At 43.4% G+C, this 12598-nt stretch overlaps 1 protein-coding gene across 2 annotated transcripts in view; it reads right to left on the bottom strand.

Annotated features, from left to right (window-relative positions):
• Positions 1-12598, bottom strand: part of DOCK5 (dedicator of cytokinesis 5) — a 100117-nt gene that overhangs the window by 19167 nt on the left and 68352 nt on the right. For both annotated transcript variants that reach the window (XM_088443376.1, XM_088443377.1), the window contains exons 16-30: positions 10945-11017; positions 9177-9280; positions 8846-9011; positions 8639-8736; positions 7790-7879; positions 7330-7430; positions 4127-4261; positions 3087-3198; positions 2893-2963; positions 2668-2774; positions 2352-2488; positions 1853-1948; positions 1580-1678; positions 1378-1472; positions 1108-1186 (exon numbers count right to left, since the gene is read on the bottom strand). In XM_088443376.1, coding sequence (XP_088299502.1) covers positions 1108-1186; positions 1378-1472; positions 1580-1678; positions 1853-1948; positions 2352-2488; positions 2668-2774; positions 2893-2963; positions 3087-3198; positions 4127-4261; positions 7330-7430; positions 7790-7879; positions 8639-8736; positions 8846-9011; positions 9177-9280; positions 10945-11017 — 1563 coding nt within the window. The remainder of the gene's footprint in view (positions 1-1107; positions 1187-1377; positions 1473-1579; positions 1679-1852; positions 1949-2351; positions 2489-2667; positions 2775-2892; positions 2964-3086; positions 3199-4126; positions 4262-7329; positions 7431-7789; positions 7880-8638; positions 8737-8845; positions 9012-9176; positions 9281-10944; positions 11018-12598) is intronic.

Genomic DNA, 12598 nt, shown 5'->3' with positions numbered 1-12598 from the left:
GCTCCCATCCACTACAACCTCTCCCGTAACGAACACTGATGGTTACTGTACGAGTAACAGAGCAGGGGTACAGGAGTGCAGTATACTGCCCTCTAAGGGCGAAACACAGCCTACTGTCTGTGTTCCCCCCCCCCCCCCTAATAGCCCTGAATCAAGGGATTTACCGGCAATAAGAAAATCCACTTTTACCCGCTAGTAAATAACTCACACTGTTCTGACAATCCACATTTAGGGGCCTATTCATCATCACTTAATTTTCACAAAAGCAGGTGAAAATGCACATTTTCGCCTACAATTGTAGAAGTTAAGTTATCGGGCCATCCATCAAGGAAGTAAAGCAGGAGATATCCTAGATATCTCCTACTTACCTCCCTTTTGCGGAATGGCCCGCTGTCCCCATAAGCTAGTATTCAGATGGTGAATGCTCCTGCTCCGGTATCGCAACTCGCTCCTTCCCTATGGGAAGGAGGTCCAGGTTGCGATGAGGAATCCTTCCGCCAGACGTCGGGGCTCTTGTGCGCATGCGTGATCTGTAGTCATGCATGCACAGTCCCGTCACCGCGCCGGAGCAATGATTAATTGCTCGGTAGCCGCAGTGAGTCAGAATGTTAATTATCGGGGTCTGGACCCCGATAATTAACATCATGAATAGGCCCCTTAGTAATTTTTCCCAATGACTACATCTTAAATCCAGATGGTGGAATGTCCCATTGCCATCCCACTATAAGGGGGAAAATACCTAGGAATGAAAAGCCTCTTTTAGGTTCTTCCTACTCAGAGCAGCCTCTGCAGAATAGGAAACTTACACTTGACCTGTTGTCTGCTCTTCAAAACCTGGTGTGTTGATGCCTCAACCAAGAATAAGTTACCAACTTGTCCGAGAGCGCAATCTGCCCCCACAAAACAGGCCAGAATAGTCCTATATATAGACCATAAAAGTCATATAGAGCCTGATTTATTCAAAGCTCTCAGATCCAGGCTCATGTCCAAATGTCAAGAAAACTACTTTTACATAATGAGACCAAAATACACACTTCAGATAGTTACAACATCTCAATGTAATACTGAATGACACAGTCAATAACCTCTGTTATAATAGATTCTCACCTGCAGTTCAAAGTTGGTCTGATCAAGGAAGAAATTGTTCAGAACAGCAGAAAATCTGTTCATAGCTCGAAGGAACACCCTACAAGCAAAATGTTTTATTTAAAAATCAGTGACACCTTACTACTCCAGACGTCTAATACACGTACACATACATACTGACCAGTAAGGGGATGAGAGAAGGAAGAAATTGTGACGGCAGTGTAAGATGGAAGAGAGTAGAGTTAGAGGAAATTTAGGAGAACCTGAGAAGGACAGGCAGCAGGCACCCACTTGTTCTGTGTCATGGTCATCAGCATCCAGTCTCTTGGGAACACTTGCTTTCCAATTAGGTCTTTGAACATGATGAAGGTTTCCATCAGGAAGTCCTACACGAGCAATAGGGCGAGATAGAATGAAAAGTAAGCTGTGGAGCAATGAGATACCGGGAGAAGGTGAACATGTGGAACAATATTTGGCTGTGATGGGAACCTACAATGATGTCTTGGCGAGTCTTGAAGGTGCTGATGTAGTGATCATAGTGGTGATCTTCCATTTTTCTGAGGACAGCTGTCATACAAGCTACAAAACGACCCTAAAGAAGGAAATCAGATATATTTTCCTCTTAAGCTCGGTCTACTCGATGAAATAAACACACCCAAAGTCTATCATACTTCCATGACATTTAGTACCAGCATACCCTAACAGAGACTGGGATAGTACCAAATGCTCTGTCTTCTACTCAGTGACCCACACAACACGGTCTTACTATGTGTGGAGACTGACGACTCATCCCGATCACTGTCCGATTTATCCTCCGAAGAAGACGCTCCATGAGGAGTTGAATGTGTTGGGCAGAATCACCCTGTGCAGATACGAAATAAAAAACAATTAGACAGTTCTCCATAGAATTTATCATTAGTCCAAGTCAGAAAGGAAGATGCCAATGTCCAAATCCTCCATAATTAAATTAAACAAATCATCGCCAATTGCAGATTCTTCCTGCTGTATAAACTATTTCCAACGCTTCTCTCACCAACAACCATCTCATGGGATGACCTCTTACTTCTCCAACACTCCATCTCTCCTTCACCTTGTTGCCTTCATTTGTCTGATCTTTGCACCAAAATTCTGTATTCTCACTCCATACACACTATTCATTTACTGTACTCCCTTCCCACCCCCTTCCCCATTACTCTGCTATTCTCCTCACTATGACACAGTATCTCTACTGGTGTCTTATCTACCACTTCCCTCATCTCACTCACCGCCTCTTTGTTCTGGAGAACTTCCAATATATTGCTAAGTAGCTGTCCACTCGCTTCATGGTCTGGTTTGTTACAATTGTCATCCAGCTGTCCACTTAGTTGGTCAATGAGGAGAGGCAAAATGGCATCTCTGCACTCTGCAAAGATGAACGTCAGTGTCACATAACATAGTTTGACTTCTTGGAAAAAGCAAAGGTGCATCCAGTCAAACGTTACCCATCAGATAACACAACTACTAGACAATCCAGTTTTCCATCTTCTCATCATGTGTGTGTAACAAGCTGTCAGGCATTTTATTTAACTAATCCATGCTTACCTGGTTGTAAGAAGAGGTCACTCTCCACAACTTTACACATGCAGGTCAATGTCTGGTGAACAAGCTGGTCACTGGGGACACTTTCCATAAATTTGGTAAAGAGGATGCTGTAAGGTAAATCAATATTTCATGGTTTATGCAAAACCTTACATTTACTTAAGTGAACAGAGAGTTTTCTGCTCGATGGGATCAGATTATAATCACTGCTCCCAACAGATAAATTACCTCAGCTCCACAGGATCAAAAACATTTTTCAAGTGATTTATAATTCCCGGAAGATACTTCAAGGCAGCTGCCTGCAACAGAAAACGACAACGTTTTATCAATAGACAATTCTACAGTAAATTTCTCTAAAGATCCCATGGCCTGTTCTGGCTTCAACAAAATGGCCTACCTAGGCCGTTTCTCTGGTAACACACCTTAATCTTCACAGCCTCCTCTAATGGCCGGTCCATCAGTTCATTAAAGGACAGGAAGAGCTGACGTATCGAGTCGTTGAATTGGTCATTCCCCTCACCCTGACCATAAAACCTGTAAGCACAAGGATTGAGGGATGGTGTTACATATCCTTTACTAATACGCCAAAAAGTACATTGTAATCTACTGATCCATGTGTCATAGATATCATTGTTATGTTGTGTGGCATCAGCATGAGGTTCCTGTTCACATAAACTGACAGGAACCCTGGAGAGACCCACACATATGCTGCCACCTAGCCCAGTGCGCTGGATGCTGCAGGCCTAAAGCCATAACTGTTCTAGTCCGTGTCAGCTTCAAAGCATTGACCTACAGATTTTAAACCTTAAACACAGACCTAACCATGCACATTTCAAACTTACAGTTTAAAGACCTCAAAGTAGTGTGATATGTATCAAAACTTGGAGAGAGAGAAAGCAGAGAGCGATAAAGTACCAACCAATCAGCTCCTAAATGTCACTTTACATGCTGTGTTTGAAAAATGACAGTTAGGAGCTGATTGGTTGGTACTTTAGGCCTGATTTAGGGTAACCTGTAGAATTTTTAAAGTTTTAAGTATTCTGACTCGAAGCGACCTTCCTAGTTTTGTAGGTTTTACTTGTATACGTTTATCTACAATGCTTCTTGGACACATTGCTTATTTCTTTCTAGCTTTCTTCTGTGCTTTTCAGCTATGTATTAATATCATAAGGGAGATTTGCTGTGCACCCTGAATGGCAGACAAAGCCGGATCAGCTTAGTATCATAACCAAGGGCTGGTAACCTAACCACCTCTGCCCGATTAGAAAGATATAGATAAAAAGCATAGAAAAAAAAGAAAAGGAAAGGTCATTTAGTAAAAGCTGAAGGAGGATGTGTACAAGCCAACAAGGGAAAGTCATCTGCTGGTGAATTACCCATGGAACTACTTTCCCAATATGTTATTATAGAATACATAAAATAAATAAAACACAAGTGTCTGTAAGCACAGAGAGAGGCTCACCTGAGGTAGAGGTCTCGGGACTGAACTATAAACCTGAACAGGTACTTTACAGCTTTTAGGGATGAGAAGAGCATCTCCCTGTGAGAGGGGTCATCTGCTCTCCTCACGTACCAAGTCAGCACCTTCACCAACTTTCTGCAGATACACAAAGGATCCCGGTCAGTCATTCTAGTCTGGACACTCGTTACTGAATTACTGTGGCATACGGGGAGATCCAGAAAGCCTTCTAAAGTGAACACGCAAAGAAGTTCCTATAACAACCAATCAGCTTCTAGCTATCATTTATCAAGTATATTCTATAAAATGATAGCTAGAAGCGCATTGGTTCCTATTGCCAAATTCTCCATCTGCCCTCTTTAGAAGGTTTGGTACCCCTAAACCTCCCAAAAGAACTGTATGCTTGAAACTTTGAATGCTGTTAAATGTGACATATTCATGAGAAAAAAAAAAGTTATCATAAATATACAGTATAATGTTTATACAGTATATGACTATTTGTACATCCTTGTATTTATTTTTATCTGTTGGTATGTTTACAGTCAGGTGCATAAATATTGGGACATTGACAGAATTTTCATATTTTGGCCTCTATTCACCACCACAATGGCTTTGAAATGAAACAAACAAGATGTGCTTTAACTGCAGACTTTCAGATTTAATTTGAGGGTAAATACATCCAAATCAGGTGAACGGTGTAGGAATTAGAACGGTTTCTATATGTGCCTCCAACTTTTTAAGGGGCCAAAAGTAATGGGACTATCAACTCAAAAGCTATTTCATGGACAGGTGTGGGCTATTCCCTCGTTATTTCATTATCAGTTAAGCAGGTAAAAGGTCTGGATTTGATTCTAGGTGTGACATTTGCATTTGGAATCAGTTGCTGTCGACTCTCAATATGAGATCCAAAGAGTGGTCACTATCAGTGAAGCAAGCCATCATTAGGCTGAAAAATCAAAACAAACCCATCAGAGAGATAGCAAAAACAGTAGGTGTGGCCAAATCAACTGTTTGGAACATTCTCAAAAAAAAAGAACGCACCGGAGAGCTCAGCAACACCAAAAGACCCGGAAGACCACGGAAAACAACTGTGGTGGATGACAGAAGAATTATTTCCCTAGTGAAGAAAAACCCCTTCACAACAGTTGGCCAAATCAAGAACACTCTCCAGGAGATAGGTGTATATGTGTCAAAGTCAACAATCAAGAGAAGACTTCACAAGAGTGAATACAGAGGGTTCACCACAAGATGTAAACCATTGGTGAGCCACAAAAACAGGAAGACCAGATTAGAGTTTGCCAAACAACATCTAAAAAAGCCATTACAGTTCTGGAACAACATCCTATGTACAGATGAGACAAAGATCAACTTGTACCAGAGTGATGGGAAGAGAAGAGTATGGAGAAGGAAAGGAACTGCTCATGATCCAAAACATACCACCTCATCAGTGAAGCATGGTGGTGGTAGTGTCATGGCATGGGCATGTATGGCTGCCAATGGAACTGGTTCCCTTGTATTTGTTGATGATGTGACTGCTGACAAAAGCGGCAGAATGAATTCTGAAGTGTTTCGGGCAATATTATATGCTCATATTCAGTGAAATGCTTCAGAACTCATTGGACGGAGCTTCACAGTGAGATGGACAATGGCACGAAGCATACTGCAAAAGGAACCAAAGAGTTTTTTAAGGCTAAAAAGTGGAATGTTATGCAATGGCCAAGTCAATCCCCTGACCTGAATCCGATTGAGCATGCATTTCATTTGATGAAGACAAAACTGAAGGGAAAATGCCCCAAGAACAAGCAGGAACTGAAGACATTTGCAGTAGAGGCCTGGCAGAGCATCACCAGGGATGAAACCCAGCGTCCGGTGATGTCTATGTGTTCCAGACTTCAGGCTGTAATTGCCTGCAAAGGATTTGCAACAAAGTATTAAAAAGTGAAAGTTAGATTTAGGATTGTTTAGTTTGTCCCATTACTTTTGGCCCCTTAAAAAGTGGGAGGCACATATAGAAACCGTTGTAATTCCAACACCGTTCACCTGATTTGGATGTAATTACCCTCAAATTAAATCTGAAAGTCTGCAGTTAAAGCACATCTTGTTTGTTTCATTTCAAAGCCATTGTGGTGGTGAATAGAGGCCAAAATATGAAAATTCTGTCAATGTCCCAATATTTATGCACCTGACTGTACATGTTGTTTTTCTGTAAATCAATAAAAAAATACTTAATTAAAAAAACTTAAAAAAAAACCATTCATTTTCAGTAAATTTTGAAGTTTCACCAGGATTATTCCTTTTTTTGTACATTTGTTAGAGACAAAATCTAGAGATGTTGCAGTGTGAGATTACATTTCATGTCAGTACTGTAAGCTCGCATATATTCTTTCCACAAATATCTAGAATTCAGTTAGGAGCTGTCTTCCTTTAATCTCATTTTTGTCTTAAACTACAGTATTTCCAGAACTAAAATGTAATTACGTTTCCAATATTGGGCTAAACACTTTCTTCCAGTCAGGAAAGTGGGATTTATTACCTTTCTATGTAAGTGCACCAACTTTCATGCAAAAAGTACTGAAATAATTTCAATTATTGCTATGGTGATGTCGCCATAGACGGCCGTAAAAGCCGATATCTGTAGGCTGCAAGGAAGTATGATACTGCAAAAATACACGTGGAAATGGCCATTCAAAGGGAAGTGCTGCAGAGAACACTGGCAATTTCTACGGAAATGTTAATTAAAATAAATAAATATATAAATAGTAACTATTTATTGTTAACACCCTTCCCCTACCAACTATTATGTGATGCCAGGGATATCCTACCCCCAGCTCCTCTGATGGTCACTCTCCACACACAGGAGATAGTAAATAGAAATAGTTTAAATCTCCACTCCATCAACACACAGATGTCTGTCCAAAACGAAATGTCAGACGTTTAAATGAGAAGGGGTCTCAACATTCATAGAAAACTTCCTTTAATGCACTTTTGCCATTTACTGTCCTGATAAACAACAACAGATCTGCAGTACTGATACAACAGTCTACTAGGCTCCGGTGAGTATCCAAAAGCAACAAAACTAAGATGCAAATCTACCTGGAAGTACACCTTGCCTGGATGTGGAATTCCCCTGTAAGAACCTGCAGTTTAGTACATATGCATAGAAGTCATTGAGAAAAGGTCTCATGTTACACACACACAATACTCACTCATAAGCCAGTGTCGTACTGAAGTGCTTTGTGATGTAGGTCTCCAGGACCGGATTAAAGTGCTGAAATTTAATATCTGCTATCAGTGAAATAATGAAAACCTGGAGAAAAAAAAAAAAAAAAAAACACAGATTGAGAGGAAGAAAAATAAGGAAAAAAAAAAAAAAAGGATTCACTTTGTTTACCTGAACCATTGAAGAGAAGGGCAGAGTTTCCCAAACTCTGCCATTGCAGTCCAGGTTTTAAGGATATCCATGCTTTAGTCCAGATGGCTAAAACAAATTGACTGAGGTACCAATTAAGTCATCTGTGCTCAAGCATAGATATCCTTAAACCCTGGACTGTAATGGCGGAGTTTGGGAATCTCTGTAAAGTGACAGGAGCCGATTGGTTGGATCTCTCTCCGAGGCTTAGTACATAGACCCCTGTGTATCTTATCCCACAATCATCACTATCTCACCAGTGCATCAAACACCAGCACGTCACAGCTCTCCTTGTCCTGTGTCTCCATCATGATGTTGAACAGCGCATCCAGGGTGTCCTGCAGAAACTGAGGAGAAAAGAGAGTAGACTGAGATACGGGACAGGATTCAAGACAGTGGCATCCCGACAGTCAGATTCCCGACACCTTGAAAGCAAGTAGGCTAACATTAACCGTTTCCCAAATCCTAACCCTCCCGCCCCCGCAGCCTAATCCTAACCCCCCGCTCCCTGCAGCCTAACCCAGGGCCAGTTTTACATATAAGCTGGTTACACCGCTGAGTAGAGTGCCACCTAGAGGAGGGCGCACTGACCCGGCCACGGCCAGTGACATGCAAAGCACCCTCCGGGCAAACGGTGTCACTGTGACACCGCTGCCTGCACAGGCGCGCCACAGCGCTCAGGATGGCGCCCGCTGACGTCGCTGCCAGACCAGTCCCACACCGCCAGTCACTGTTAAGGACAGCCTGGAGCCAGCAGGTAAATCTGAGTGGGTCGCTGTAATGGAGGGGGGCTGTGAGGATATCGGGATTTCGGCGCTGGTATTCTGAGCACCGGCATCCCGACCGCCAAGATGGTAACTACATCCCCCCACAAAGAGACTTCTGTCTTTCTTAAAGTTATCCACCTAAAAGTACTGACTCTATGGAGCACCTCCAGCAGCCCAGACAATCGCCGCGGCCACGCTATATCGGTTCTGAAATTATCAGCCCTAAAACTACATTCTTTTTTTTAAATAAATGATTAGGATTCACCTGACATTCAGCATAGAAAAATACTGTCATAAAAAAAATCTCTGAGAGAATTGAGTTTTCCGCTTATCGCTCACCTTCATGATCTCCCCTCCGTCCACCTCCATGAGGTGGCGCAGTGCTTGAGAAACAGGTCTGGGGTTAGAGCGCCAATTTAACAGGCCAAGTAAATCCACTGGGGAGAAATGAGATACAAGAGACGTGACATGGCTATCTGTTCCCAGTGCTCTGTACTCCATACAATACGCATCCTGCCCCATTCTGGATACGTGATCTCCCCTCACCGTTCTGTGTCAGTTTGGTGGAACAGATCAATGTGCTGATCTGGAAACTGTCTTTAGTGGGGGTGAGGCTGGTGTGTCCTCTTGGGGAGCGCATCTCTTCTTCCTCCTCTTTAGTACCGGGCAGTGATAAATATAGCTTGGCGTCCTCAGACTTCTTACTGTCACCCTAAAGTTAACATAAGAGTCTCAGCACCTTCTCATTTATCAAAGCAAAACTTAATCAGCGATATTCGTTGAAATGTACACAATAAACTTTGCTTAAATGAAGATCTCACAGGAACACCGTCTCTCTATAAAAATTATTTGCTTTGATCATATCAATTATCATCACCTTATAAAGGATGAGGTCATGAGGTCCATCTCTCAGTGTTGTCCCATCTTGGTTCATCAGCCTGACAAAAGCCACTCCAAATACCTTCTCAGACTTGTCACGAGCTGGGATAATGGAAAAGCAGTTCACAAAGACACTAAACATTTCAAGAGCCATCAGAACTGAGGAACCTAGAGATAATGATCATGGCAGAAGCATTTCCTGTTATACACACCAGACTTCCTATATGTAAACCTAGGTACACACTAGGGGCCTGATTCAGAGCCGGACGCTCTGACCAGAGCGCTCGCTCTGAATCAGGGCCGGCCTACCTAAAATTGGAGCGGCATCCTGGCCGTTCGCATAGCTGTGGGTGACCATCCACAGCTTATGCGAGCGGCCAAAAAGATGGTCGTGATGGTCTTCGGGCTTGCGACGAGACCCTTGCGGTAGGGTCTCGTCTGCCGCAAGCCCGGAGTGCTTTTGGCTCTATCAGAGCCAAAAACACTCCCACTGACATCACTAGTGATGTCAGTGGGGCCGGACCCAGACGGTAGGCGATCCCATGGGAACGCCTCCATCTGGGCAGCCACGCCCCCCAAAGGGGGCGTGCTGTCAATCACCATCGACAGCATGCCCCCTTTGGTGCGAGACCCCAAGCGACGGCTTCCCCGTCGCTCGCCGGGTCTCGCGCATGCGCACGATGGAGCAGCCTCCGTCGTGCGCATGCGCATTTGGGTAACATCGACCCGCTTGCGAGCATACAGCGCTCGCGAGCGGGTCTGAATGAGACCCTAGGTCGACCCGCCGACCTATCTGATGATTGGTAAGTGTATACACTTACCAATTGTCTGCCCGATGTGCCGGACTTGACGGCTCAATTGGGCAGGCATTTAAATTTGCCCATCCAGTTGAGCTGTAAGCACTGCCGGGTCCATGCAATCGGCGGGTCACCCGTACACACCAGATGACCGATATATCCTTCAGATGGAATCAGTATGTAAAGCCGGCAGTCAGGGTGCCTCCTGTCAAAATACCGACATCGGCATCCCGATGGTTGGTATCCACACAGAGGTCGGCTAAGTATACTTACCCTCCCCCCTTCTCCCCCTAACCCACTCTTCTTATAGCCTAACCCTAACCCTTCCCACCACCCACCCTAACCCTCCCAGTTAATGCCTAAACTTAAGTCTCCCCCCTTCGTGCCTAAACCTAACCCTCCCTCCTTAACCCTAACCCCCCCTCAGTGGTGCCTAACCCCAAAACCTAACGCTAACACCGCTATGCTACCTAAACCTAACACTCCCGCCCCGCGGATAACAGACTTACTTCGTTCGGGCTGGCGTCTTGTTTGTATTACGGTGTCAGGATTACGATGGGCATCTGTATTTCGACACCTAACTTAAGTCCCGTGTCGGGCTTTCATCGTCGGGATTCAGGCGGTAATTACATCCCCATTCAGCTATATCAGCCATCTACTGTGCTGCACAGCAAATCGGATATATCTGTGAAAGACGTTGTTCAAGGACATATCCGCTGTATACACCCGGTGATACACTATAGATATTTATTGCCCGTTCAATGAAACGGACGATATATCCATCAGTGTCTACCCAGCTCAAGTCTACTGACTTATGGCAGCTTCTCTTGCTGCATAATGGATAATAGCTTACACAAGGCCACCATATTGCTAGGCTAAGTGAAAAGAACATTTTAACCAGTCGTAAGATATAATAAAATTGTGTGACCATGTAATATGCTATAATTTATAGGAGAAAATAAAACTCACATTCCTGAGAGGAACGGTGACGAAAACTGAAGCGCAGGTGGCAATGACTGACGTCCTCAATGGGAACAGAAACCTGTACATACATAGAATTATAACATATATAATAACCAGGAAAAGTAAAGACATACTGGAAAGATAAGAAGATGGTAGTGAGAGATGAGAGGAAATCTGATGCCATTCATTGAATTAACTATGAATAAAAAAATACAACAGCACATTTACTAAAACTGGTGCACATGGGAGAGGTAGTGTTGGCCATAGCAACTGAATTACATGTTTACGTTTCATAGTATACTTAGGGCTTCGCCTGTTATCGCTGCAAATCAGAAGGCGGCTAACTCGATTTTTTACTAAAACTAGCCCCGCCGAGGAGAATGAACGTCAATTCAAACTTTAATAACAATTGGAAAGTATTGACAGCGCTCGCGTCCGGCTTCTCACTGGACTTCACATGAGGAGAAGCAGATACCGGCAGCTGCTGGTGATGGTAAGTGACCTCTCTACTTAGTAATAGCTGAGTTACTTAGCACTGCCATAGGTGCCTATGGGGTCTATGTACTAAGCCTTGGATGGGGATAAAGTCGACCGAGATAAAGTGCCAACCATCCAGCACCTAACTGTCATTTTTCAATCACAGCCTGTGACATGGCAGTTAGGCTCTAATTGGCTGGAACTTTATCTCTTTAGTACATACCGAGGAGCGATATGTACGGGATTTTTTTAAGTCTATTTCATTTGGCCCCCTCATCTCCCCTTAGTATTTGGAGACTTACTTTTAGAATATTAAATAAAGTTGATAGGTTGGTTTGCAGAGCAGCTCATTCTCCCCCGTGCACCAGCTAATTTTAAAGCGCACAAATATTAGGCCGCGCTTTTCAGAGAATACTTTGTCATTCACATCAGTACCTGCCCCAGCGTGTCACATGGGCAGACATACACAATAGTGTCACTGTTTTGTCAGAATCCAATTAACCTCTCAGTATGTTTTTGGATTATGGGAGTAAACCAACCCGAGTATCAGGAGAAAACCCACACAAACATGGAGAGAACATACAAAGTCTACACAGATAGGGTCTTGACTGGAATTGAACCCAAGACCTCAGTGCTGTGAGGCAGTCATTTATTTTTAACCATTATGCCAACTGTGGATAACTTTGCTGGGATGTTCTGCTATAAAGATGATGTCACACTTTAGTAAGAGAACAGTTTTTTCCCCACAAAAACTGATGGTTAGGGGGTATATTTACTAAAGTGCAGGTTTTTAGAAGTGGAGATGTTGCCCATAGCAACCAATTAGATTCTACTTATCATTTAACTAGCACCTTCTAGAAGATAATATCTAGAATCTGATTGGTTGCTATTGGCAACATTTCCACTTCTAAAAACTCTCAGTTTAGTAAACATAATTTTATACAGTGCTTTTCGCACTGTATGAAAGCAAAAACAAAGGTAAGATGGTAGTTTTACTATGCGCTCTCCGCCGTAGTGCTGCAGGGAACTGCTGCCCTGGCTCAGCTTGTGATTCAGCGCACAGAACAAAGCCTTATACTCGTTATTGCTACCTCCCCATGTGTCACAGCTCCAATGCTTCACAAGAGCTCATCAGGCTGAGGCACAGTAAGAAGGCACCACCCACCTGGGTGTGAGCATAACA

This window comes from Taudactylus pleione, unplaced genomic scaffold, assembly GCF_031769625.1.
Source record: "Taudactylus pleione unplaced genomic scaffold, aTauple2 ptg000329l, whole genome shotgun sequence".
NCBI classification, from domain to species: domain Eukaryota; kingdom Metazoa; phylum Chordata; class Amphibia; order Anura; family Myobatrachidae; genus Taudactylus; species Taudactylus pleione.
Note: the sequence above shows the minus strand (reverse complement) of the source record. Positions and strands in the feature narration are given on the sequence as shown.